Here is a 25000-nt window from a genome sequence, read left to right as displayed (position 1 = left end):
TTCGTTTTTGTTTTTCTCAATTTCCTGATCATTATTGATAATGACAATGGTAATGGTGACCATGATGATGATAATAATGATGGTGGTAATAATAATAATAATAATTGATAATAATAATGATGATTATGATGACGATGATGATACATACATATACCAAGGCTTTTTCCCCCTTACAAGGGGGGTAGCCAAAAAGAAAAAGGCATAAAATCATTCCCACCCATTCCATCCCTGAATACACTCCACACCCCTCCACCCTCCCTCCCATCTTAGCACCTCCTGAATGACGGGTCATCCCTACACCTTGTCCACTGCCCTGGGTCAGAAGCAGTGTCGCATTAACGATGATGATAGTAATAATAATAACAAAAATAATAGTAATAATGATAATAATGACACCAACAATGATATAATAATAATGATAATAATGACGATAATATTAGTAGCAGTTGTAGCAGAAGTAAAGATTATATATAATAATACACACACACACGTATCGATACTAGTATACATACCAGAGAGCCTTTTCCTCCGAAAAGGAGAGTTGACGCCTCAAACCACACGCAGACTCCATAAGCAACCGACACCCGTATAAAACCCTTTTGTCGTCTCTCCCATTTCAGTACCTTGGGGAGGATAGGTCATTCTTTTCCCCGCCACACATCGCCAAGCCAAAGGCTATGTAGCCCAGGCTATAGAAATGAAAGGCTTCATCCTCTCTCTCAAACCACAGGAGTCCGGCAGACTTCCTGGGGCCGATTTTATAAAAGATCCTAACCCCTAGGTCTAGACATAAATCTTCAAAATGGCGGAGATTTTACCTAAATCCCTATGTCGGCGACCTAAATGCTTATGTCAAGAATGTCACATACGCATGTAAGTCGTCCACATAGGGTTTTAAGTAAAACCTCCGCCATTTTGAGGATTTATGTCTAGACTTAGAGGTTAAAATCTTTTATAAATTCGGCCCCTTGTTATGAAGAGAGGTGATGTGGCTGCTCCGTGTAGTGGTCACACAAAGGGAGCTCCAGGCACGCCCGTCCCAGTGACTTCCCAAATTCACTGGTAATACTCGTAGAGGTCGAGGATGAGATCCGGGAGTCTGACCAAGGGTCTCTGGTGTAGAGTTCGTCATCTTTGCCCAATAACAACAAAAACAACATTGAGAAAAGGAGTTTCTTTAGGTCCGAAACACCATTTTACCCGGAGCTTGACCCTCAGCCGAGCAAAATCACCAAATATCAACCGAGACAATATCTGTAATAAACAGTGTTGCCGAGAGGTCCCGCTAAGCTGACAAATAATACCGTCCACGGTTATTCAACATAAAATACATAAAGTCGTCAGATTTGTATTATTAATTTTCCTGTATGTTTCTGTCCTATACAGTATTGCATGCATACATGCATGCATACACACACACACACACACACACACACACACACATATATATATATATATATATATATATATATATATATATATATATATTTATATATATACATATATATACTATATATATATATATATATGTGTGTGTGTGTGTGTGTGTGTGTGTGTGTGTGTGTGTGTGTGTGTGTGTGTGTGTGCAAGAGTAACCACAGGGAAAGAGAAACTAAACGAAGCAGAACGCTCTCGTATATTACATCTTCAGTGCAAAGTACGTGGGAAGAAAGGATTACAAGAATATATATGAGTATATGCATGTAATCCTTCCTATTTACTTTGCACTGAAGATGTAATATACGAAAGCGCTCTGCTTCATTCAGTTTCTCTTTCCTAGTGGTTACTTTTGCATAATTAAACACAAATTACCAGTGCTTCTTATTCATGAGGTACATATACATATAAATATGTATATATTCTTGAGTTTTTACAGCAAAGAAAGTTTTTATTTTATTCCTTCACCCTGTATGTCACACCTTATGACCAAATTAGTTTTACAAATATCATTCCAGTGGACATCAGACTTTTTATTCTGGCTAAGGCTGTATGGTTGGGATGCGAAGTACGATTTGCTCAGTACGATGAGTATTATCCTACTACAGCCAATGGTGGGTGACGCGCATCATACCTCCTGACATCTTATTTGGGTAAACTCGTTGGTAAGTTCGGTTAAAATGATGAGCCTCGCACTTTGCAGCTCGAAGCAAAATAGACCCATATAATGAACAAAGATTTAGTGTTTCAGACAATCGTCTTAGCCATGAACGATCATGGTTGAGCGATAATTTAATTAGCACCGGGTAAAACGTACCTTTACTCTGGGCGATATCATATTTGGTGCAAACGCATGATGCATTCATGCCCACAAAACCCAGACGATTTTATCCGATTGAGGTCAGGCCTACTAGTGGCTTTGGTGATCTATACCTTACATTGAATTTGCCTCGTTCATTTCCGAAGCGTCCATTCAGCTGAATAGAATTCTCTGGCGCTAGCCAGAATAATAAAAAGGGTTGCAGGCTGTTAGCCCTCACAAGACCCCCCAACTCCCCGCCTAAATAAAATCGTCTGACGACAGTAGCCAAAGTAAGTGTACAAGTCGTCAGAAGTCACTGAAAGGCTTACTGATTCCGCGGCTTTCTTCTTGAAGGGACGCTAGAGTGTTGAATCCAGGTATACAGGTGACTACCCGAATGAAGAAAAAAGTGCCCTTCGATAAGGAGGGAGGTCACGAGTGAAAAATTGTGGTGGTTGGCGCTTTAGACCTCGAGACTCGTTGCTGCGTAGTTCAGGGGTCAGGGGGACAGACACCTTCGACGAGGGCCCGACCGAAGTAACCCAGAGGTGACGGGAAGGATGTGGTCAAGGCTAAGGCTGGCACGATTCACCACCAACCCCAACCCCCACCCACCCACCCCCTTTATTTTTCTTCTTCTTCCTCCTCTACTTCTCCTCTTTCTTCTTTTTGTTCTTGCTCTTCTACTTCTTCTTCTTCTTTCTTTTCTTCAATTTCTTCTCTTTCTTCTTCTTCTTCTCTTCTTTTTTCTTCTTCTCCTGCTTCGTCCTCTTCTTCTTCTCCTGCTTCGTCCTCTTCTTCTTCTCCTGCTTCTTCTTCTTCCTCTTCTCCTCTTTCTTCTTCTTCTCTTCTTCTTCTCTTCTTCTCCTTCTCCTCCTCTTTCTTCCTCTTCTCCTCCTCCTCTTTCTTCTTCTTCATTTTCTTCTTCTTCTTCTCCTCCTCCTCCTTCTTCTCCTCCTACTCCTCCTCCTTCTTTTTCTCCTTCTTCTTCTTCTTCTCCCTCTTCTTCTCCTTCTTCTTCTTCTTCTTCTTCTTCTTCTTCTCCTTCTTCTTCTCCTCCTTCTTCTTCTTCTCCTTCTTCTTCTTCTCCTTCTCCTTCTCCTTCTCCTTCTTCTTCTTCTTCTCCACTAAAGTAGTATATTGCCGTGAGACCTTTGTTCCAGAACGAAGCCGTTCGTTCTAATTCCGTCGCCAGCGTCATCCCTTCTGCAGGCCTCTGCGGCCAACGCCAGGGGCGCTTTCTTTCAGCTGAAGGCGATGCCACTGTGGTGAAGGTGTCAGAACTGCCTCGGTTGTTCATGGAATTTATTCCGTTTGACGTCAGATGATTTTATTCAGTTCTAAGGGGTCATCGCCATAACCAATGGGATGTAAAGGGGAATAGATGTCTTGGGTTTTCTTGTTGCTTCTTATAACCTGTGATTCTGACAATGTGCGATCACCTGGTGGCGGTACACTTGGCATTTTTCGCTAGCATGCTACTTGCTTTTGATACTTCGTTTGAGTAGAAAACGATATCGATTACGATCTTTTGTTTGTCAAATTTCCAAATGTCAAATTACTTTTGCGTCATATAATGAAAACCTGAATGACGAACTAAGAAAAGTTCAACCTAAAATACGAATGTTAGACACATTATTGAGATGTTCTTACAGAAGTCTAGAATATTGTAACCGAAGTCGTTTTTGCACAAACGAAATAGCAAAACCAAGTAGCATGCTAGTCTAGCGTGCCGCCACCTTAAATAGCTGGACGTCTGAAGTATATATTGACAACCTGTGTGACAGGAGAGGTGCTTGTGGTGATCTGGGAATTAAATCTTCGGCATTTGGGGGAACATCTTTAATGATTTTGTTCAGGTTGACGTCAAACAACTCCGCCCAATCCCCCGCGCCTTGCTGGTCGTCTCCTGGAACCAAAAAACATTTCTTGGCAACACCTTCCACATTTTTTCTCCTTATCCAACGTGAAATTCAAATTCATTCATCGTTACTAACATTATTCCCTTTTTATTATTATCAAAGTAATTTTATTTATTCATTATTATTTATCAACATTTTTATTACGTTGTTCTTTTTTCATATAATCATATCTTCGTTTTTTATATTTTCTTTTGTTTAATGTTACTCATTAGTTATGTTTTTACCTTCTTTTTTTTCCTTTAAGGAGATTGCCAGCTCCAGGCGTGTGTGATGAGGCTCACATGACGTGTAATGACGGCCTTCCGGACAGGAGGCCCCGTGGTGAGGGAGGAAGTCATGGGGTGACGGGAGAGTCTGAAAAGAGTCTGAGGAGGCGGAAGGGGAGGAGAAGGCAGGAGCAGAGGAGAAGGTGGTTCTGAGCTGAAATGGTGGATGGGGATTAGGAAGAGGAGGCTGTGACTGGGGAGGAAGAGGAAGCGAGCGAGAAGGTCGAGGAGATCACAGGCTGCACAAGAGCTGGAGGGGAAGATTTAATCCTTTGGATGCGCAAGAGAAGGGTCTCCTTCGGTTAAGTGAAATTGCCAGACGACAGTCAGAATAAAGTTAGTAGTCGTCATCCGCAGTTAGAAGTTTAAAGATCAAGAGGCGCTAAACTAGATTAGCCAGAAACAAAATAATGTATACTGACAAGGCGGAAGAGCCTGGCGAAAAGAGAGAGAGAGAGGGGGGGGGGAGGGGAGCTTCCCTCATCTGGAAGGAACCGTCAGGCATTAGCCAGAAAAAGTCCGCCAAATGAGGCGCTAGTTTCTTATGTATTTGTTTATTTATTCATTGGTTTCTTGTAGCTGTAACATTCTATGTTGCAATATCAGTGGCACCTTTTTTTCCCACGCCATTTGCTACCTCGGCACTCTCTCCACATTTTAATTTGGCAAACGCCAGGGGATGTCGATGAGGTGAGGTCTCGTGCTGAGGTGTGTGTGTGTGTGTGTGTGCTGGCGGTTTGAAGCCGTCGTCTTGAACAATCGCCCTCACTACACTGACACTGTACAAATCTCGTTTTACAGAACGCCAGGGGCCGTATACACAAAACTTTTTTGTTAGCCTTAACAATCTCTGCTAGCTAACAGAAAACCACTAAAAGTTATACACCAATGCTTAACTAACAACTGTTAGCTAGCAAACAGCTGTTTGTCAAGTACCGCTAAACAGCGCTGAAGTTAGCAGCTTATGAACATGTAAATGGACGTATTATCAAAAATTGCACACATAAAACAGTGTTATTAATGCAGTTGTTCAGAATTTATTAATAAAGTATCATGATAGCACATAGATATCGTATGTATGGGTTTTTAGAAGTACTTATTAACCAACGACAGATATTTTTTGACGAAGGCGCATTGTACAGGCGGCCGTGCCACAGACAAATCTTCCGACAGAAGACTCAACAATAATTTCAGAGGACATAGACATGGCAGAAGAAACACAGAAAAAGAAAAGGAAGCCAAACTGGTCACAAGAGGAAACACTCCTCTTGATCAACGTGATTATGGAGAAAAAATAATAATAAATGGGCGATTCAAGCCAAGTTTAAACCACAAGGATAAGAGGGAGGCATGACAAAGCACGTTGATGCTATGGTATTGTTTTCTGTTTACATATAAATGTTCATCGACACTTGGAGCCCCAATTCTAATGTTTGTGCCATCTATGGTACCCACAACACCGGGCAACCTACAGTTTTCCATGAACTCTGCTTGTTTTACTTGCACTTCTTGGCGAGTCAATAGGAATTTTACAAACTGAGTTACAATATGATATCTGGTTCTGATAGTGCATCAATTGTTTGAGTAATGACACGGCTGATTGATCCTTGCGAGGTCCCAAATTCGTCACTGCTGCATTTTACCTGTGGCTAAATATCATAGGGTAATTGCCACCTTCGTCTCAGGACTCAGTGGTCGATTCCGTTCTGTTCGAGATTGAAGTTTGTCCCTCACTAAATCAGCCATTTTTATTATACCAGCACGGTTCATTCTGAAGCGTTTGATGAGTTCGTCGTCATTGTACTCGTTAAATATGTCCCGTCGCTGTCGATAAACTCGCAGTCATCTTTTTAGTTGTTGTTGCTCCGCCATCTTCTCTACTAACAGGAACTTGTTAAGAGCTTAATAGTCCTCCTCAGCACTTTTATCTTAACAGTACTTTTAAGGCCCTAACAAGTTTTCTGTATCACTGTTAGTGCTTAACAGCTAAATGTTAGCCTTAACAGGAATTTGTTACCCTTAACAGCTATTTGTTAGTGCTAACAAGTTTTGTGTATACGGCCCCAGGAGATTTCGTTGTTCAGCCGAGGGCAGAGCCCTATACAGAAGGGGTTATTTTATTATGCTTTGTTAGTAATGTGGTTTTAACCTCAATATTCACTGACGATGTTGATATCGATGATTCTGTTACTGGCAGCCACAACCCTTCCCTTACTTTTAACAGTGACCGAGAATTCTCTTGCTATCTTCCTAGAGTATTGATAAGATTACTTTAGAATTGTCCATATGTATATCTATTGAGCATTGGTTCTTTTAATAAGTTCTTCGTCTCTCTATTTTTTCAGTACTTGGTTACACCCCGGAGCCTGAAGACCGCTACAAGGAGGGATTCCGGGCGAGATGCATGGCGGACCACTTCTCCCAGAGAAGCGGTAATGCACTAAGCAGGACTTAAACCGCCTACATTACAGACTCCTACCAAGAGCACTAACCACTACATCACCAGGCCCCCATACAGAGCTAGGTAAGATACTGTATTACGAGCGAAGATAACCAGAGCATTGAGGAGAGGATGGAGATGGAGAAAGGGAGTCGGGAGTTAGGAGGAGGCGCATGATCATGGCCTAAGCCCCTTCAGTGAGGTCCTACCCTCAGCTGAATTGAATCGCCTGGAATTGGCCAAGACAATATTATCAAAGCAATCGGTGGAATTTCATATAAGCTAGGGTGATTTTCCTTAAGCCTCTATCTAAGGCAGTGTTTTTTTTTTTTTTTTTTTTTTTTTTTTTTAACCACTTGGGGTTCCCGTTCTGTCGCTACGTACCACCTGTTTCCAGAAAAAAGAAAACACATTTCGATCAGAAATCTATTCATAAGTAGGACACAAATGGACCAACAACAATGAACACAAATTATTCATTAACTTTTTACGCAAGGAATGCATCTGTTCTTTCTCCATCAGCTGGTCGATCCGAGGTTTGCACATCGGAAGCCATGCCCGGGCGCCAACAGCTGAAAATCGCACATAATCCCGAAAATGCTCACGTATCACCTTCAAGTTCCTCGCGTACCTCAGTTCGGGAACCTATGGCCTAAGTAACCTTGGATTTTTGCGGTGAACCTTTAATGGATCTGGTCAGTCCGTCCGCGCCGTTGTGTTTCCACAAGAGCGGAAGAGCAGAAAGGGAAGAGTTGTAGGCGCGGTGGGTCACACGTTATTACGACAGAGGCACCATTCACCTCGACCCTTCAAGTAGCAAAGGTCTCCCGCAAAGCTGAACAAAATCTATCAAGTGCGTCAGCGTAGCGAAGGGGTTCATGAGTTAATGACGATAGTGATGGTCAACCCATGAAAGAGTTCCCTCTGCTAAAACTCACCATCCAATTCTCACGCAGTGGGAAGTGAGAAACCCATGGTAGGGCAGAGCCCTGTCAATTGCGGCAAGCAGTTTCTCTCTCTCTCTCTCTCTCTCTCTCTCTCTCTTAAGGCCGATGTTGGGTCGCTTCCCCTCCTGGCCAAGGCTGTCGGGAACCAACGCGACATAGCACGCAGCGGGTCCCGGGAATCGAACTCACAACCATCTGATCATGAGTTAGTCACGGTATCTGTAGCCACGGTAACCTTAGATTTTAATATTCTAAGAAATGTCATGTTTGTAAACGAATTTTTTGTTGTTGGTAGTTGGGTCAAAGTTTTTGTCCCTTTAGAGTCAGGATGGGATTTTCTTTTACCTGACTAAAATCGCTCGGTGCTTGAAAGGATAAACATACAAATCGAGTAAGGTACTGAAAGGATTGAATTACCTCGTGATCTTTAAGCGTCACTCGATGCGAGTCTTCTGCCCCAACAGGACCGGTCTTCCTCTAAATAAAATAGTATGGCAGTGTTAACCACAGAAAACCTAATGATGTGTTTCCCAACAACAGTTAATGAACTTTGTGGTCACAGTCATGCCTTGGTCCTTTATAGTATTAACAAAATGAAAATGCTTATTTTTCTTCTCCCTCTTCCTCCTCTTACGCCTCCTCCTTCCCCTCCTCCTCCATCTACTTAAGCTAGTGTTACGTGCCCTTAGCTGATGACGTCATTGATCGAAGGACCTCCAGGTCGAGGCACTTCATTCACGACCGAACAGATTTGATTCAGTGACGACTGTTGCCTCGAGTTCCTCTGACTGAGAACCCCACAGAAAACGACAACCGTCCTTGGTCCATCCCAAAGATCTTCTCTCTGAGAAAAAATCTCTGGGATGTTGTTTGTGTTGCATTTATGTGGTGCTGTTTCTGTGGCCGGCTAGGAGTAGGAGTAGAAGAGGGGATCAGTTGCCGGTTGTCAGTTTTCCTTATGTGGGAATACTCAGAGTTGAAAGAGGTATTGTGCCGGGTCCGAAAGAGTTAGGGATGTTGATGTACTTCGACGATGACTGGAAAAATGATTCTCTAGAGACATACCCCGCAGGACCCCTGCCGGTAGATAGGTGGGTGGATGGGAGTGTGTCCATCGTTTGTCCAGTTTTATTCACCTTTTGTCAGATCAATCACTCATCATCTCTCAGTCAGTCTTCTTCTGGGTAACTATATTCATCACTGTCTCCTCATTCTTATCTTCTTCCTCATCCTCATACTTCTCTTTCCTCCCCTTTCTTATTTTATCTCTCCCTTTAGCTTTCCTTTCTCCTCCTCCTCCTCCTCTTCCTCTTTTTCTTTCAATTCCTACCCTCCTCCTCCCCCTTCTTTTTTTCTCCCATCCCCTGCCCCCATTCCTCTCTCTCCTTCCTTTACTCCTTCCCCCTTCCTTCCTCTCCCCGCCCCCCTTTCCTCTTTCCCTCCTTGCCACCCTCCCTCACTCCTACCTTCCTTCTCTCCCTGCCTCCCTCTCTCACTCACTCCCTCTATTCACTCTTATCTTTTACACTCTTTCCAGCCCAAAAGACAAACCGCGTGTATCCAGAACCCCATCCATCCACCTCATTTTCGTTCTTCCTCCTCAGGTCACTCCACCCGCTTCTGTTTTCCTCGTTTTCTTTGCTTCTTTCAATCTTTCCAAATCACCTCAGCACATTCCGTTCAACCCAACAGCTTCCTTCCTACCCCCGTTTTCTAATATATATCTATATTTCTTACTCTGTTCATCCTTGTAACATCTGCCACGTTTCTTGAATGTCTCATCTCAAAAACATTTAAACTTTTCACCTCATATTCCAAGTCTTTACTTCATATAGCACAGTTCTGTTACCAGTCTTTCATACAACTTTCTGTTTGCATTCATCCTCAAATATTAATTTCTCAAAAAAAAAAAAAAAAAAAAAAATCCACCCAGACATTTACTTTCTTCCTTTACTGTACAAGTCACCTCCACATTGAACCCTCCATTCACCGCCACCTATGACCTCAGACACTTAAAACTCCTCCACTTCCTTAAGGTTCTCACTCTCCACACACTCATTCAACCTGCAATCATTATCGTTCTTTGTATATCTCATCATTTCAATTTTGCCCGTATCTTTCCTTACAAACCCTTACAAACTCAGTCACCAACTGGTTTAGTCTGCGCAGTCTCATTCGCAAACAATTCGTTCATTTACCTTATCCTCCTCTTCTCCCTTATTAATCCCAAAACTCTGCCTAGCACTCCTGCGTTTACCTCCCCTATCATCTTATCCATATACACATTGTTCAACCATGACGACATCGCACAACCCTGACGCACCCCCACATTCACCTCAAACTTTTACTCTATTTCCGATCTTTACACATGCCTTTTTTTTTACTGACTCTAACAAACTCTTCATACCATATATTTATACCACAGTTCACAAAGCTTCTCTGTTAACCCTATCATACGCCTTTTGAAAGCCCACAAAAGCCCCCAAAACACCCTTACTTTTTGTTAAATGGTCATTATATATATGAGGTACTGCAAAATGTCAGTTTACACACCTTCTTCCTCTCCCCAAGTTCATTCTACTTTTTTCCAACCACTCCCTCCCTCTGTCTCCTAATCCTCGCAATCATTACACGCCCATACGTCTCAATGACCACACTCAACAGACTTATTTTTCTAAAGCTACTACATTCACGCTTGTCTCCTTTCCCTATGGATATTAGGACTATACATGACACTTCCTTCTCATAGACACACATTGAACAATCTCACCAGTCATTCACTATTACCACGCCATCTTTTGTCAGACAATTCGTATGGCATTCATTCAGTCTAGATGCCTTTGTAGCTTTCATGTTTTCCACAGTTATTTGTATATTTCCTCTTTAGCAATTGTTGTATCATTATCTTCACCCATCAGTGTCTTTCTCTTAGCATTCCCCACCTCCACAGTCACACCATCCCTGTCCTCCTCTACAGTCGACATTTCTTTCAAATACTCCGCCCGTTTCCCTCTCACACCTTTCTATTCCATCAAAAATTGTCCATCTGCTCCTCCTACCCTCTACTCTCTACCCTACTTGAGCACTCTTTTCACTCCCTTCCAAATTTTTTTTTTATTAATCTTATAATTCTCAGGCAAACACCTTCCGCCTCACATATTCTTTTCTCTGGCCTCTCTCACCTTGTTTTCATCCTCAACAGTCTACCTCTCTGTTTCGCCATTTTTCTTTGCAACTACTTTCCGCATGCACTCTTCTTTTCCTACAACATTACATTCACCTCTTCATTCCATCACTCGCTACTCTTCCCTCTCGTCTCATCGTCACATCAGTTTTGCATACTTCAATACTTTCTCCTTAAAATGCATAAAAAAATATCCCCCCATTTCTTTTATATTCAATACATCTCTCAAATTTGCCTGGAATTCATCCTCTCTCTTCTAACTCACTTAACTTTCAGCTTCTCTGCCCCACCCCCCTTCCATCAAACATCCACTCATTTGTTTCCACCAGATAGTAGTCAAACACTCCACTGCTCTGTACCCTTTAATATCCACGTCCAAAAAATCTTCCAACCATCATTACATAATTCATTAATACTCGACTACCATTCCACGAACCATCCTCGGCTATTTACGCTCATGTACGCCTTTCTTCTTGAACACTGCTTTCCCAGTCATCAATCCTCTTTCAGTGTATATCTCCAACATCTCTCCGTTTTCGTTCCTTCCTGGTCCACCATACTTTATTTACTGGTTCAAATCCTACCCTAACATTTAAATCCACCAACACTATAATATTCGCATTCCTTATAAAACTCTCCACACAGTCGTATAAATAATTTCAAAACTCTTCCCTCTCCTCACTTTTATTACTGTCAGGGCCATATGTACTTGCAAGCATCCGTATTTCTCAGCCTATTCTCATTTTATATGTAATTGGTAGTCACCGACAAGTCTATCGAAAGAAATACAATGTATGGACTTGGTAAAGTTGTGACAAGCGAAACGTTGTGCATGTCTTTTTTTTTTTTGGATATCCTCATTTTACCCACAATGGTATTGATGACACCTCCTTCCACTAATCTAATTATAAAAAATAGACAGATGAATAAATAAATTAATAAAGAGAATTTTAAAAAATCCCTCATCACCCTCTCCACTCCCGGTACACGAGTTGTACTCCCAAACTCGAATTCACCTTTCCTCTTTGTTTAGGTTCACTCAGTTCTCACAAACACGCTACCATTCTCCTCTTTGCTCTTCTTTGTTCCACATCTACGTACATTCAAAGAGCCAAATACTAGGCCTCTAGTTGAAGTCTTCCTTCCGGAGTTTTTTTTTTTTTTTTTTTTTTTTTTGGCACAATTTTCACCCCTTTCCTCACAGGAGCATAGTGAAATGAAAAGGTGGAGGCTTGGGAGTGTAAAAGAAGATATTTAAAGGGAACAGGGGGAAAGTAGGGATAACAACAGTTAAATGATGGCTGAACATTCCTTTGTGAATAGAGCTTAACTTCTAGCTTAAACAATGCTGTGTGGCTCTTGTTCACATGAATACCTCTAAAGTTATTAGATTATTGTGTGCATGTAATTATGTTATCCGTATTCCTGGTCGGGATAGTGCGTTCAAAAGATACCTCATAATTATACAAAAGATTGTATTTTCTTTTTCTTTTTTATCTCGGTAAAATTTTACAAAGGACACGGTGACGATTCTTTCTCATTCTCTCTCTCTCTCTTCTTCTCTATCTATCTGTCCGTCTTTCCGTCTATCTAACACTCTGGATCACTAACTTTTGATCATATAACCAACAACTAACTGCTTGAAACAATCTGAACGTCAGATTACTTATTCGCCCGCCGCCTTGCATCAGTCGCAACGATGTTGTGAGAATGACATGACATTTTTTCTTCGGAGGAGACAAGTCATTCAGACCACCTTGTAGCGCGCGCGCGCGTGTGTGTGTGTCTCCAGCCTTAATGGTTCACTGCAAAACCTTCCTATCTCCTTGAGAACGACACACCCTTTGTACCTCACCACCGTGGCTTCATCTGGATCGGTCATGTTTTATGGAAAATGGGGAATGCATGTGACATTTGTGGATGTGTCGAAATAGCTTGTGGTCGTGAATGTAGTCTGAAACCAGTGTAATAAGCTCGACCAAATTGACTTGGTGCTGATACTGAAACGCGACACTGGTCCACTACACTTCTGATGTCCGCCATGACAGAAAACGGGTGAGAAGTTAGGGAAGTGTGATGGGAACAACTTACCAGAAATCGAACCTGGGATTAACGTGTATAAAGCAGAAACGGTACCCACTGCTCCACGCAAGCTTTCGCTACGTAGTTTGGGTTCTGTCTGTGCCATCTGCTGGAAACCGACCTGAGTCTCAAGCTGTTTCTAGATTCTATCGAGCAGACAATTGGAACCGTACTTTAACGTTAAGACACATTTCCCTCATTTTTGTTTTATTAATTTCGGAAGTGCACACCAACGCGATATAGCATTAGAAAATGAAATGTTAATTTTGTAAATTGTAATATATCCACATAATATACGTTTTTCTTGGCGGGAATCAATAACAGAAAAGCTTGCTAAAAGCTTAGAAACGGAGCAGCTGGGGTTGCTTGAGACGCCATCTTTGTTTTGATGCGGTGGTCAAAGAAATGAAAGTATAAATTCGTCTATTGTAACCTAACCTAACTTAACCTACATTAAGTGATGCGATGCCTGTAATTCTATAGGTCATCAGGGTCGTCGTCGTCGTCGTCGTCATCAGGGATGTTGACGGCCGGTTTTGGTATTTGATCGAACTGTGGGATGTACAGGGGTTGCATAGCTTTAAGAAATGCACGAATCTCAGCTCCGTAGCACTGTTTTAACAAAGTGATACGGAAGTACTGAAGGCGTATTCCAGATCCTATGGTCACAGCTTTGTTCGGTAGTGTATTTGTTTTTAGCGGAACTGGACAGACAACATGGCGTCTCGACCCTATGATCGTAGCTTCATTCGTTAGCATAGACCCCTTAAATAGAAGGACTGGTAACTAGCGCTCTCGGAGTACGGAACTTGGGTCCCACTACCAGCCCACCACTTCATGATGTTATAAACCCCTTAAATACTGAAAAGGTATATGTTTTACGTCTCTCTCTCTCTTTAGATAGATAGATAGATAGATAGATATATAATCTAACACAAGCGGAGGTTCGTTACAAACAGTGCACGTGATGTGCACGTGGTCGCTGAGAACTGAAGTGGTTTGTTGCTCATTTTCAGCGATTTTTCGGAACAAAAAATCGTGGGGGTGTCTTTCCCCATTATTTCGTTGACGCTTAATCTAGTAGTGAGAGGGTGTGTTATATACTTGTTATCTTGTGATACGACTTCGAAGTATCTATCTATCTATTTATCAGTGCTTCTATTTATCTATACATCAATATAACTGATTTTTAAACACATTTTCCATTTCAGGGTTTTCTGCTGACAAAACAGTGCCGAAGAAGTGTATTGTTTATGGTTGTCGAGGCAACTATAGAAATGAACCATACACCAAAGTAGTATCATTGGTTATGCTCAAAATGCTTCTGGTGATTCCAAAGTTCTCGCAACACATGCTTTGGTGGTTGAGGTTGTCTGCCATCATGGTGGCCCTAAATATATATTAAGCATTAACCCTGTTGCAAAACTTGATTCGGATCAACTCAAGGAACTTCTACTAGAAGCTTTTGTAGTGGTTAACAAAGCTGGTGGAACTATAATTTCTTGTGTATGTGATAATTGCAATACAAATGTTGCATGTTATGTTAAATTGGGTGGCCCTGGTAAAGTATTTATAGACACTATCAATTCTTATGCCTTTCTTGTGTTTGACTATGTTCATTCTTTTAAAAATATAAGAAATAACTGGATAACTGCATAATAAGGAACTCATTCACAACCGATGGAAAAGCATATGTTGCACGATGGAAAGACATTGAAGCACTGTACAATGATGACCGGAAAAACAAAATCCGTCTTACCAAGATAACATACACAGCTGTTTACCCTACTCCCTTACAAAGCGTGCCTTTTATTTGCCACATCTTCCACGATAAGACTGTTGCTGCTCTTTCAACTCTAATGGATAAACTTGACATTAATGAGGGAACCATCATTTTTGTTGAACTTATCACTAATTGGTTTCACATGATGAATGTGAAAGATCGGTATTCTGGTATCAACATGCGTGATGAGTGTCGTCAACCGTGGACCAAGAACTGCACCAGCTTCAAGGAACTTAATGATACTTGTGAAGTTATATCTACTTGTGCATGGTCAGGTGGACGGGGTCGGACGCAAAAGCTCACAAAGCAAACAGCAGAGGCCTTTGTGGTGTCTACAAGAGTCAACGTTGAAGCTGCAGAGTTGTTACTGACACATCACAACTTCTAATATGTACTACCTGGTGTTGCAGATGATGCCCATAAAAAGTTTTTTGGCCAAGCCAGACAACGCAGTGGGGGTAATTTCTATATTGACGTTGTTGATATTAAGGCAGCTGCATATTCCAAGAACCTCCATGCGCTTTTGAAATACGAGTGCCACACCAGTCTCATGACGTGCCTTGCACCTCTGACATTTACATTGATGATGATCAAGTTGACATCACTATAGCTGACTCTGAAAACCTACTTCAGACTAGTGATACTGTCAAACATAAAGTTATTTTTTTAGCTGGACATTTGGAACACAAATTTCAAGCTCATATTGTAAGTGCTGAAACTAAGCATGACGATGAAGATCGTATTAATTCACATTTTCTCATGAATCTAAGTAGAGGTGGGCTAACTGTACCTCTGCTCTCAACAGTACATTTCGTACACTCAGTTTACAGACTTGTTGAAGAGTGCAACTTGTATTGCTGCCGATATCATCTGAGTAAATATTTATCTTGTATTGACAGCCCAATGGCTGGACTTAAAGGAGCTTGTGTTACTTTAGCAAATATTCTTTTAAAAGCATTTGTACTTGATAAAAGTGACAAAGATAGACAGCTCGGCTGCTTCAGAAGGAAGGAGAAACTTATGGAAAAAAATAACACCGTTTTCTATATCGATAAGTAGTTTTGTACCAAGCTGTTTCATAGTGCTGTACATGTGTTTCTGTGTATTATCATATATTATGTTACATACTGCAACATACAGTGTGTACTTCATTATTCTAAGTGAGAAAATATACAATATTTTGGCTGATATAGCCTTTTTTTAATGTGATTTGAACTTCCTATGACCTTTAGATGACATTGTAGAAAGTTGAAATTATAAAAGATTAATTCCTTGTCCTTTAAAACCCCCTAATAGACACTAAAAAGAATGCTCTACCATGCATTTGTAGTGAAAAATGATGGGACCCAAGATTAGTTAGAGGGCAGGATAAATAAGATGGGGGAGAGGAAGGGAGGGGGGATTTGGGAGTTTAGTGGAAGGAGAGAATGAAATGGAAGGAAGTAAGAGTTATGATAGATGTGGGGCAGACACACATGCTCGGTAAGTTATAGCCTTTTGGCCTTTTTTTTCAGACCCGTTTCGATTTGGGGCTAACTTATAGATGCCGAGCAGGGGACTTACCAGTCCTTCTAGGGGTCTATGTTCGTTAGTGTATATGCTTTTAGCATTTTTTATTAATTTCCGACAAGAAAAACGTATGTTACGTTGATGTATTATAATTTACAAAATTAATATTTAATTTTCTAATACTATATCGCGTAGGTGTGCACTTCCGAAAAATATATTTTTCCAGGTGTATTCTCTCCACTGATCTGATCCGATTGTGTATTCAACTAAATGTAAACATAAATAGGGTAATATCGGGGTGAGTCGTACTATTAGTGGGAAAATATTTCTTAGAATTCGGTTTTTGAACTGAGAAATCACAGTAGATGCAAAATCAACTAAACGGGGGCGACCCATGTTGAGTGTGGTACGACACACTTTGACACTTCATATTGCATCTAAAATGTAATTTCAATTGAACTTAACAACATATATTTGAAGAATATGTGGTATGTTATTTAATCATTATCTCAACAAATAAACGTTTTTGTAATGTTTTATCACTTATTTTGAAAAAAAAATTATATTCAAGATTCGCCTTCGAACACGGCTCGGCAACAGAAATTTCTTTCAAACGTCAAGGAGACATTTTTTTTTATTTGGCCACTGTTTGTACTCAAATATACCAAATGAACCATGACCTATTCTCAACCATGGGACACTATTTCAGTAACTCGAAATATTACATCAACCTACGATAAAACAAAAATGTTACCTGGTAATCACTTCCAGAGGGCAGGTGGTCTTGATTTTTTCCAGTTAATGTGATAATCGATAATTATTAAAAGTTGTTAATGTGAGCGAGGGAAAGATATGTGTAGGAAATGTCTGTAATTGTAGTATGTTAAGGACAGGAAAGATAAGATGGGGAGGGGGGCTGGAGGGCCAGAATTAAGAAATATTGAAGATGAAGGAAGTGAGAATTCACTTTGCTTGATTCGTGTGCCGCGAAGTAAGACAGTATTGGTGAATCTCTGTACATCTTAGTACACACTCCCGAGTGGATGATGAAAAGGTTATATATGCAAATACAGTCTTATATATGTATGTACATAGGTTTGGTTATTATACAAGGATAAAATTATAATGATTATTATAAAAATAAATAGTTTTATATGAAGTAATATGAGGATAAGGGTGAAATACAATTTTACAATAACATTGGCAGAGTAAAGACATCGGATTTCGTGGAAACATATTCCGCGGGAAAACTTAACCATAAACATAAGAACATAAGAATGAAGGAGACTGCAAGAGACTGCAGCTCCGTATCCAACACCACCTGTCATCCCCATCCATACAGTTGTCTAATCGTTTCTTAAAACAACTGATAGTTTCAGCGCTTACTACATGGTTACTAAGTTTATTCCATTCGCCAACCACCCTATTAGTAAACCAATTCTTGCCTATTTCATTTTTAAATATAAATTTGTCCAGTTTATAACCATTACTGCGAGTCCTGCCCTGTTGTTTTAATATGATGACGTTGTTTGCATCACCCTTGTTAAAGCCTTTGATCACTTGAACACCTCTATTAGATCACCCGCGATCTGCGTCTTTCCAGAGTGTAAGTTAAGGTGCCTAAGCCTCTCTTCGTAAGGCAAATTTCTGAGGTATTGTCGTGTCATTATACTGGCAATATTTTTTTTCTCAGTAGTGACTGTACATGTCGCCCCTATATACGACTTGCCCCTACATACAAAAATCACATCTATACTGATTAGAATGGGATAAAGAACTAATGTTGTTCCATTGCAGTCTTAGACGATCAACACGAAAATTGACAAGGCAATAATAACAGTTAATGATACAGATACTAAAGGGCCTCTCCCTTATAAGGGACGTTGCCAGCCAAGGTATGCACCCACTCTTCACACATCTCATATCCATCCATCATTCATTTGTTACCTCTTTTATCTAGGCTCCTTGAGGATGAAGGACTATCCCTGACCCCCGCCCACTGCCCGGGTCAAAAGCAATGCAGTAAGACACAACACCACAGCAAGGCCAGACAGCCGAAGCTAGTTTGTATGGCGACCGCCGCCCCCCCCCCCACTTGCCCACTCACAAGAAATACAGAGAAAAAGAAACATTTCCTTTGGGCCACGTCAATTTATATCCCATTCACAATTGCTTCCCACTCACACCTATCTCTTGCCCTCTCTTCCATGCTCAACAGACATTCCAAAGTTCCCTTTATCTCATCTATCCATCCCATTCTCGGTCTTCCAATCAAATTTACTCCATCCACCCCTGCCTTCCACACTATTTTAAACTTTTTTTTCACTCATTCTTTCCATATATCCAAACCACCCTTGTATTCTTAGATCATCCCTATGTGACAGCTCTTTCCACGCCTGCTCTCCTCAGCTCCCCATTTATCACTATCCTCGTCCCCCACCATACTTATTAAGCACTTCATCCCAAACATATCTAATCTCCTACTTACTATCGCCCACATTTACTTTCAGTTTTCTTCTCTCACATACCTTCCCAAACTACGCCACTAGCTAACTTAGACCCTCCTCTGTCCCAGCATGTTCGTCTATAAACAATAACTGGCTCATCTACCATTTCCCTCTACTCTCACTTACTGTCTCCAAGCCCTCACCTTCGCATTCACCTCGCGTACTACCCCATTCATGTACATGTTAAACAACCATTATACAACTTGGCGCAGCCCTGCCTTTACCTCAGACCTGTCACTCTTTCCATTTCCAACCCTAACACAAGCTCTACTATTTAAAAAATTTTGACGGTCCTCAAAAGCTTCCCCCTTCCCCATATATCCCAAGGTTGGACAACCATTGTCACGCGTCCAACGACTTGTTTACGGCACACGATACACAGACACCTAAGAAAATAACCAAATGGAGTTGAAATGTAAAACTCAACAAATAAGTTAATCTTCAGTTCTTTATAATATATATATATATATATATATATATGTGTGTGTGTGTGTGTGTGTGTGCATAATGCCTTGTGGATGTGCTGTCTCTTCATTGCTTCTGACCCAGGGCAGTGATACAGAGATAAAAATTACACTTACAATTTTCTTTTGTTTACCTTTTTTTTCTAAAGGTTCCACCAATACTCAAAAGACAGTAAACAAATGTTTCCAGCAATTTCATTTGGCACGTATATGGATGATGTTGTGATTGCATGAGGAGGAATGTGCGGGGGGGGGGGTAGTATGTGTGAGTAAATTTTGACGCAGCCCGAAGGGATTTCTCCCCGTCCTCTCCTTATATGCAAGGGGGGACGGAGAGGGGGGGTCGCCGATTAAATGAAGCGGCCTTGCTGTGTCTTGCGACACTGCTTCTGACCCAGGGCGGTGGGCAGGGTGCAGGGATGACCCGTCATCCAGGAGGTGCTCAGATGAGAGGAAGGGTGGGAGGGGTGTGGAGTGTATTTAGGGATGAAATGGGTGGGAGTGTTTTTATGCCTTTCCCTTTTTGGCTACCTCCCTTGGAAGGGGGAAAAAGCCTTGGTATATGTATGTACGTAGAAACGTTTGATATCGAATATTGGCCGATTTTGGCACGCGCGCTTAAAAAGGTTGCCCCATATCCCATACATACGGGAAACATCCTACTATGTCTTCCTGTCGAAGATACACAAATTCATAATGTTTATTAGTTGTCATGAATTTAATTAAACTACAGTCCGTAGGATTAAATGGAGATATTTACCAGTCGACCATGGTTCAGTCCGATATTTGATGTGTACAGATACATTTCTGTCGTATGTATGAGATGTGTAACCAAACTTTTGTCTTCCGCAGCTCAGAATACAGCCGTCGACCCTTCATGCGTGAAATTGGTTGAGATGACAACTAACCTGGTGTGCTTTCGGGGCGCGGGTGGCTCGAGGTGCGGCGTATAGCAAGGCCGCCCTCCTCCCCCTGGTACCACCTTCTGGGTCTTCCCCCCAACCCTCGACCTCGCCCCGCCCATTCCCTGCCGCGCTGTGACGTCATCATGAGCACCAACCGTCAGCCGCGGTCCATGCAAAGCCTGGCCGCGTCCGTCCTCACGCGACGGCTCGTGGTCCTCCTCCGGGAGAAAGTGAGGACGACCATCGACGCCAAGCGGAGGAGGCGACGGGAGGGCTCCGGGGTGCACACGACCACCGTGGCCGTCCCGAGGCACTGCGACGCCTGCGGGATCGCCGAATCCCTCGACGTGATCGAACTGAGGGAGACTTACGGCGGTGGTGACCTAGGAATGAATATGTTGACGCCGCCTCCCGTCGAACATCTCCATGGTGACAGGGAGAGCACGACCGACGTCATCGTGGTGAGTTGTGATGTGATGGTAGGTTCTGATATACGAGGCGTTTGGTGAGTCCTAACACAGCCGTCGTGAGCACTCTTGCGGCTATTTCCTCTCACTGTGGTGAGTAAACTTCTAATGTCGATGTAATGAGTTATGACTTAACTAGGATTTGTTCTGACATCATTACGATGAGTTTTAACGTTTTCGTGATGAGTTCTAAGATAGTTTATTATTCTTACGTCGTGGTGGATATATTAATTTTTATCGTCATGGTGATCTGTGACGTCATTGTGAATTGAGACGTCAAGGGAAGTTGTGACATCACGAGTTCTAACGTTACGGTGATGTTGAAGTGACTTGTGACATCATAATGACCCGTAACATGATCTTGAGTTGTACCGTTAGCAAGCGGTATGACGTCATAAGTTACATCGTCACAGTAATATATAACGACACGGTCAGTTGTGACGTCAGACTGAGGTACTACCCCTTGGTAAGGTCTGACTTCAAGGTCATTCTTAACGCTATTGACATGGATTCTTGGTTATCGAGTCTTCTTTTCGCATTTAATTTTAGCGCCGTTATGATGAATGATTATCGATGTCATTTTGAGAAACGAATCTTGGAGTCTTTGTGGTGAGCGAGTGAGTTTTGCGAAGAAGTGTGTTTCCAATATCTCTGAATCGAAGGTCAAGATTGAAAGCCATTGTTTTCACTTGCTGTGTGAAAGCTAATCATGAAGAACTGACTGGATTCCCCAACATGCCATCACGATTCAGTCTTTCTTACTATTTATTTGTCTGTCTCTCTATCTGTATGTTTTTTTTCTGTTGATGTCTCTCTCTCTTTCTCCGTTCTCTCTCTCTTTTTCTCCCCATCTGTGTGTTTCTGTATCTTTCTCCCTCTCTCTTTCTCTCCCCCATCTCTCTCTCTGTTTCTGTCTCTCTCTCCCCTCATCTCTCTCTCTTTCTCTCCCCCATCTGTGCGTGTGTGTGTGTGTGTAAAAATTGGGAATCTTAGCCCCTTCGCTACAGTATTGTTCTTTCCCCCGGCTGATGGAACTGCCTGGCCCAAGAGTTCGTCACAGGAGCGAAGGGGTTCATGTGACACAGTGCCAATCAGACTCCAAGGTTATACTTGAGGTAGTGGCTTGTGCGAGACGGACGTTGGAAAGAATCGTCTCCCAGAGGCACCCCGGCTCCAAAACCCGACAACAACTTCACCTCCCTCTGGAGATGTGGGCCAGAGGGGGTGTCTGCCCAATATCTCTCAGTCATTTTCGTCTGCATTTCCTCCACCTTTTCACATAAGGAGAAATGACATCCGGCGACTTTTTCCCACGTCCTGTTACTGCTATCACTAATTCAGTCAGACATCACCGTCCCGTCCAAAGTATCTTGCCATCAAGATCTGTGGGAAGAGCCAAAGATCGTTGCGAGCTGCTTTGTGGGGCTACAGGTTTACAGTCAGTGAAACTCAGAACAACAGTTATGTAGCTTGTTAAGCCTCCGTTACACCGTTCAATCCCCGTCTGTCACGGGTGACTGCCACTTGCCCTGCTGTAAGTACTCATGGAGGCTTCAGTCGCAGCAAGGCGCTTCTTGACGCAAACCCTTCTCCTTTTACGGAATATAGAATTTCGGATACTATCTGCAGTCTCATTCTGGAAACGAGTTGAGCGTGACGAGGCGACTTTGGAAGCGGCCTCGAGGTTTAGACTTACATTTTTTTTCTTTTTTTTAAGAAATCACTGCTGCTGGATGACGGAAGTGAAAACAGAAGCCTCTTCTTATTGTCACGAGTTTCGAGTATTTGCACTGTCATGCTTACGAGGACTTCGGTGATCGATTCATTTTCTTCTTCTTCTTCGTCTTCTAGTTTCTTCTTCGAATTTTTCATTTCAACCTTTCTTAATAGCCTTTCCTGTTCCCTAGTTTTATCTCTGTACTCGTCTGTTTCTTGTGCCTTTGTCTATCGATCGTCTTCTCTTCCTCCTTTATTTTTTCGTTCTCATTTCACTCTTCCTCCTTTTGTCCTCCTAATCCTAATCCTCGGACATGATGGAAAGTACAAGCTACATTGTGTTTGTAGATAAAGCAAAGATCATAAGAAAAATAAAAGAATGAGGAAGACTGTATTTATTTTTTTTTACAATATCTAGACAATAAATATGCAATGAGTCAAACGTGGAAGGTCATAAGAAAAATAAAAGAATGGGGAAGACTATTTTTTTTTACAATATCTAAATATGTATCGAGTCAAACGTGGAAGATGAACTTTAATGCCAAAAAATATAATGTATTAGAAATGAGTAAATAATCAAAGAGATCATCAATGAATTACTCAATGGGGAACAATTCAATTACAAAAGAACAAGGCAGAGCTGTGAACAGGAAGGAATCGAATTCGACGATATTCACATATTACGGGGAACATCAGCACGAATGTGAGTGACAGGGCGCGGATGTCTTGTACAAGAACAGCAAAAAAGATAGCAGGCTGTTTTTGGAAGCTTGGGCCAGCGACAATGACAGCATCAACAGATCCGTCACACTTAACCCCATCTACATAAGGGCAAGGGCAAACATCCGGCAGCAAGCGAGGATTTAGGTGATTGCGTGACCAAGAGTAGGATGGTGACATTTAGCCACTAAGAGATTTCCGGATGTGAGAGACATGGTAACCCCGACCCCCTTCGCGGGACTCCAGGTCAGCTCCCGGACATTAGATCACAGGAGGTTCGTGGGAAGGGATGGGCGAGAGTAGCCCGACCTAGTGACGGGGTTCCCACGGTCCTCTCCGTGTGAACCACATGTTTTATGTGTTTATGCTTGTATATAAAGGAGGATCTAACTGCCTCACCATTGTAACCCTGAGGACGCACCCCGAACAGGGTTCGAAAAGTTGGGATTAAAGTATCTATTTCTGAGTCCGGTGTATCATATATATATATATATATATATATATATATATATATATATGTATTACATATATACTGTGTGTGCGCGCATATTCTGTGCATGTATTTATGTATACATGTATCATGAATACATGTATGCAAAATATATTTGGAAAGCATGGATGCGTTATTCATTGATGAACCCATAGTTTTACGACTACATGATTACATAATAACCTGTATGCTGTACATTCTAATAAAATCCTTGCCATTATTTAGGTTATATGTTCTATTTTGATGAGGAATAAACCGCCACTATTGCATTGATATTTTAAATATAAAGGAGGGGATCAGAGAATCTAAGGGATAGCCCCTTCCCTTACGTGGTCTCTTCTCGGTGATGGACATTTCAAGACTTTTCCATTTCTTTTTCCAGCGCCACCTGAACGCCGTCCGAAGCTGGTGGGAGACTCTGCCCCGGAGGAGCTCCCAAGTGGGTCGTGAACTGCAGCACGCCCTCGACCTCCACACCGACGTCAACCCCAAATACGATTCGGACTTCCCCGTCCACCTGGCGAGCCTCCTCCTCCGGTTGGTGCTCCTGACGGAGGTGTTCGTAGACCGGGACTTCGGCGACAAGGACCGCCTCTGCGTCGTGCCTTGCAAGTGGGAGAGGTGGACAGCCAGGTTGATCTGCCTCCTGGGGCCTTATCCGACGGAGGGACTGCGTCTCTATGGCGCCATGTACCCGGTGGTCGCGGAGGCGATCCTCCACAGGGCGCCCTTCCTCACTTCGATCACGGTCTCCCACATAAACATAACGGACGAGTTCTTGGTGACTTTAGGGTCAGCCTGTCCTCGTCTGGAGAGCCTCTTCCTCCTGCACAGCTTTCCCTGGCAGGTTATCTCCCTCGAAGCCTTCTGCTCCGCCTTCTTCCTCGGCGCCTCCAAGGAGGAGATCTACTCCGCCCTTCGGGAGAACAGGAAGTCGGACATCTCGAGGTCCTTCCCCAAACTGCGGGAGATGGAGCTCGGGTACGGCTCGCTCGCCGTAGCACAAGAGTTTCATGTCCTCCTCTTGGCCTTCTACCCAGACATCCGCTTCGTATGTTTGGACTGGAGGACAAACCTGTTCGAGGAGGGCTACGGGTCCCACTGCAAGAACGTCATTTTCCGCGTCTTAACCAAATGCGACCGCCTCGCCCTCGAGTCCTTACACCTCGACAGTAAGACCCTGTACGATATGCGCAATGACGAGTGTTACTTGTTGGCAAACAGGTGTCCCTCCCTCAGGAACCTGACCATCAACGCGCCCATCGTGGGAGGTGCCGCCACGCCTTACCGGTACCGGGGAGCCGGAACCAAGCTCCTCGCACTTGCGAATAAGCTCCCCCTTCTGGACTCGCTTCACAT

At 42.5% G+C, this 25000-nt stretch overlaps 1 protein-coding gene across 3 annotated transcripts in view; it reads left to right on the top strand.

The window, feature by feature from the left end:
- The window catches only part of LOC143018537 (uncharacterized), an 85733-nt gene that overhangs the window by 59660 nt on the left and 1073 nt on the right, over positions 1-25000 (top strand). For all 3 annotated transcript variants that reach the window (XM_076173974.1, XM_076173975.1, XM_076173976.1), the window contains exons 2-4: positions 6773-6951; positions 20196-20709; positions 24024-25000. The exon at positions 24024-25000 is cut by the window's right edge and continues 1073 nt beyond it. In XM_076173974.1, the coding sequence (XP_076030089.1) occupies positions 20392-20709; positions 24024-25000 (1295 nt within the window). In that variant the 5' untranslated portion in view covers positions 6773-6951; positions 20196-20391. The remainder of the gene's footprint in view (positions 1-6772; positions 6952-20195; positions 20710-24023) is intronic.

The sequence above is a fragment of the Oratosquilla oratoria genome, chromosome 35 (genome assembly GCF_046742065.1).
Source record: "Oratosquilla oratoria isolate Oo_2021 chromosome 35, ASM4674206v1, whole genome shotgun sequence".
NCBI classification, from domain to species: Eukaryota; Metazoa; Arthropoda; class Malacostraca; order Stomatopoda; family Squillidae; genus Oratosquilla; species Oratosquilla oratoria.
This window is presented reverse-complemented; position numbering and strand designations above follow the sequence as displayed.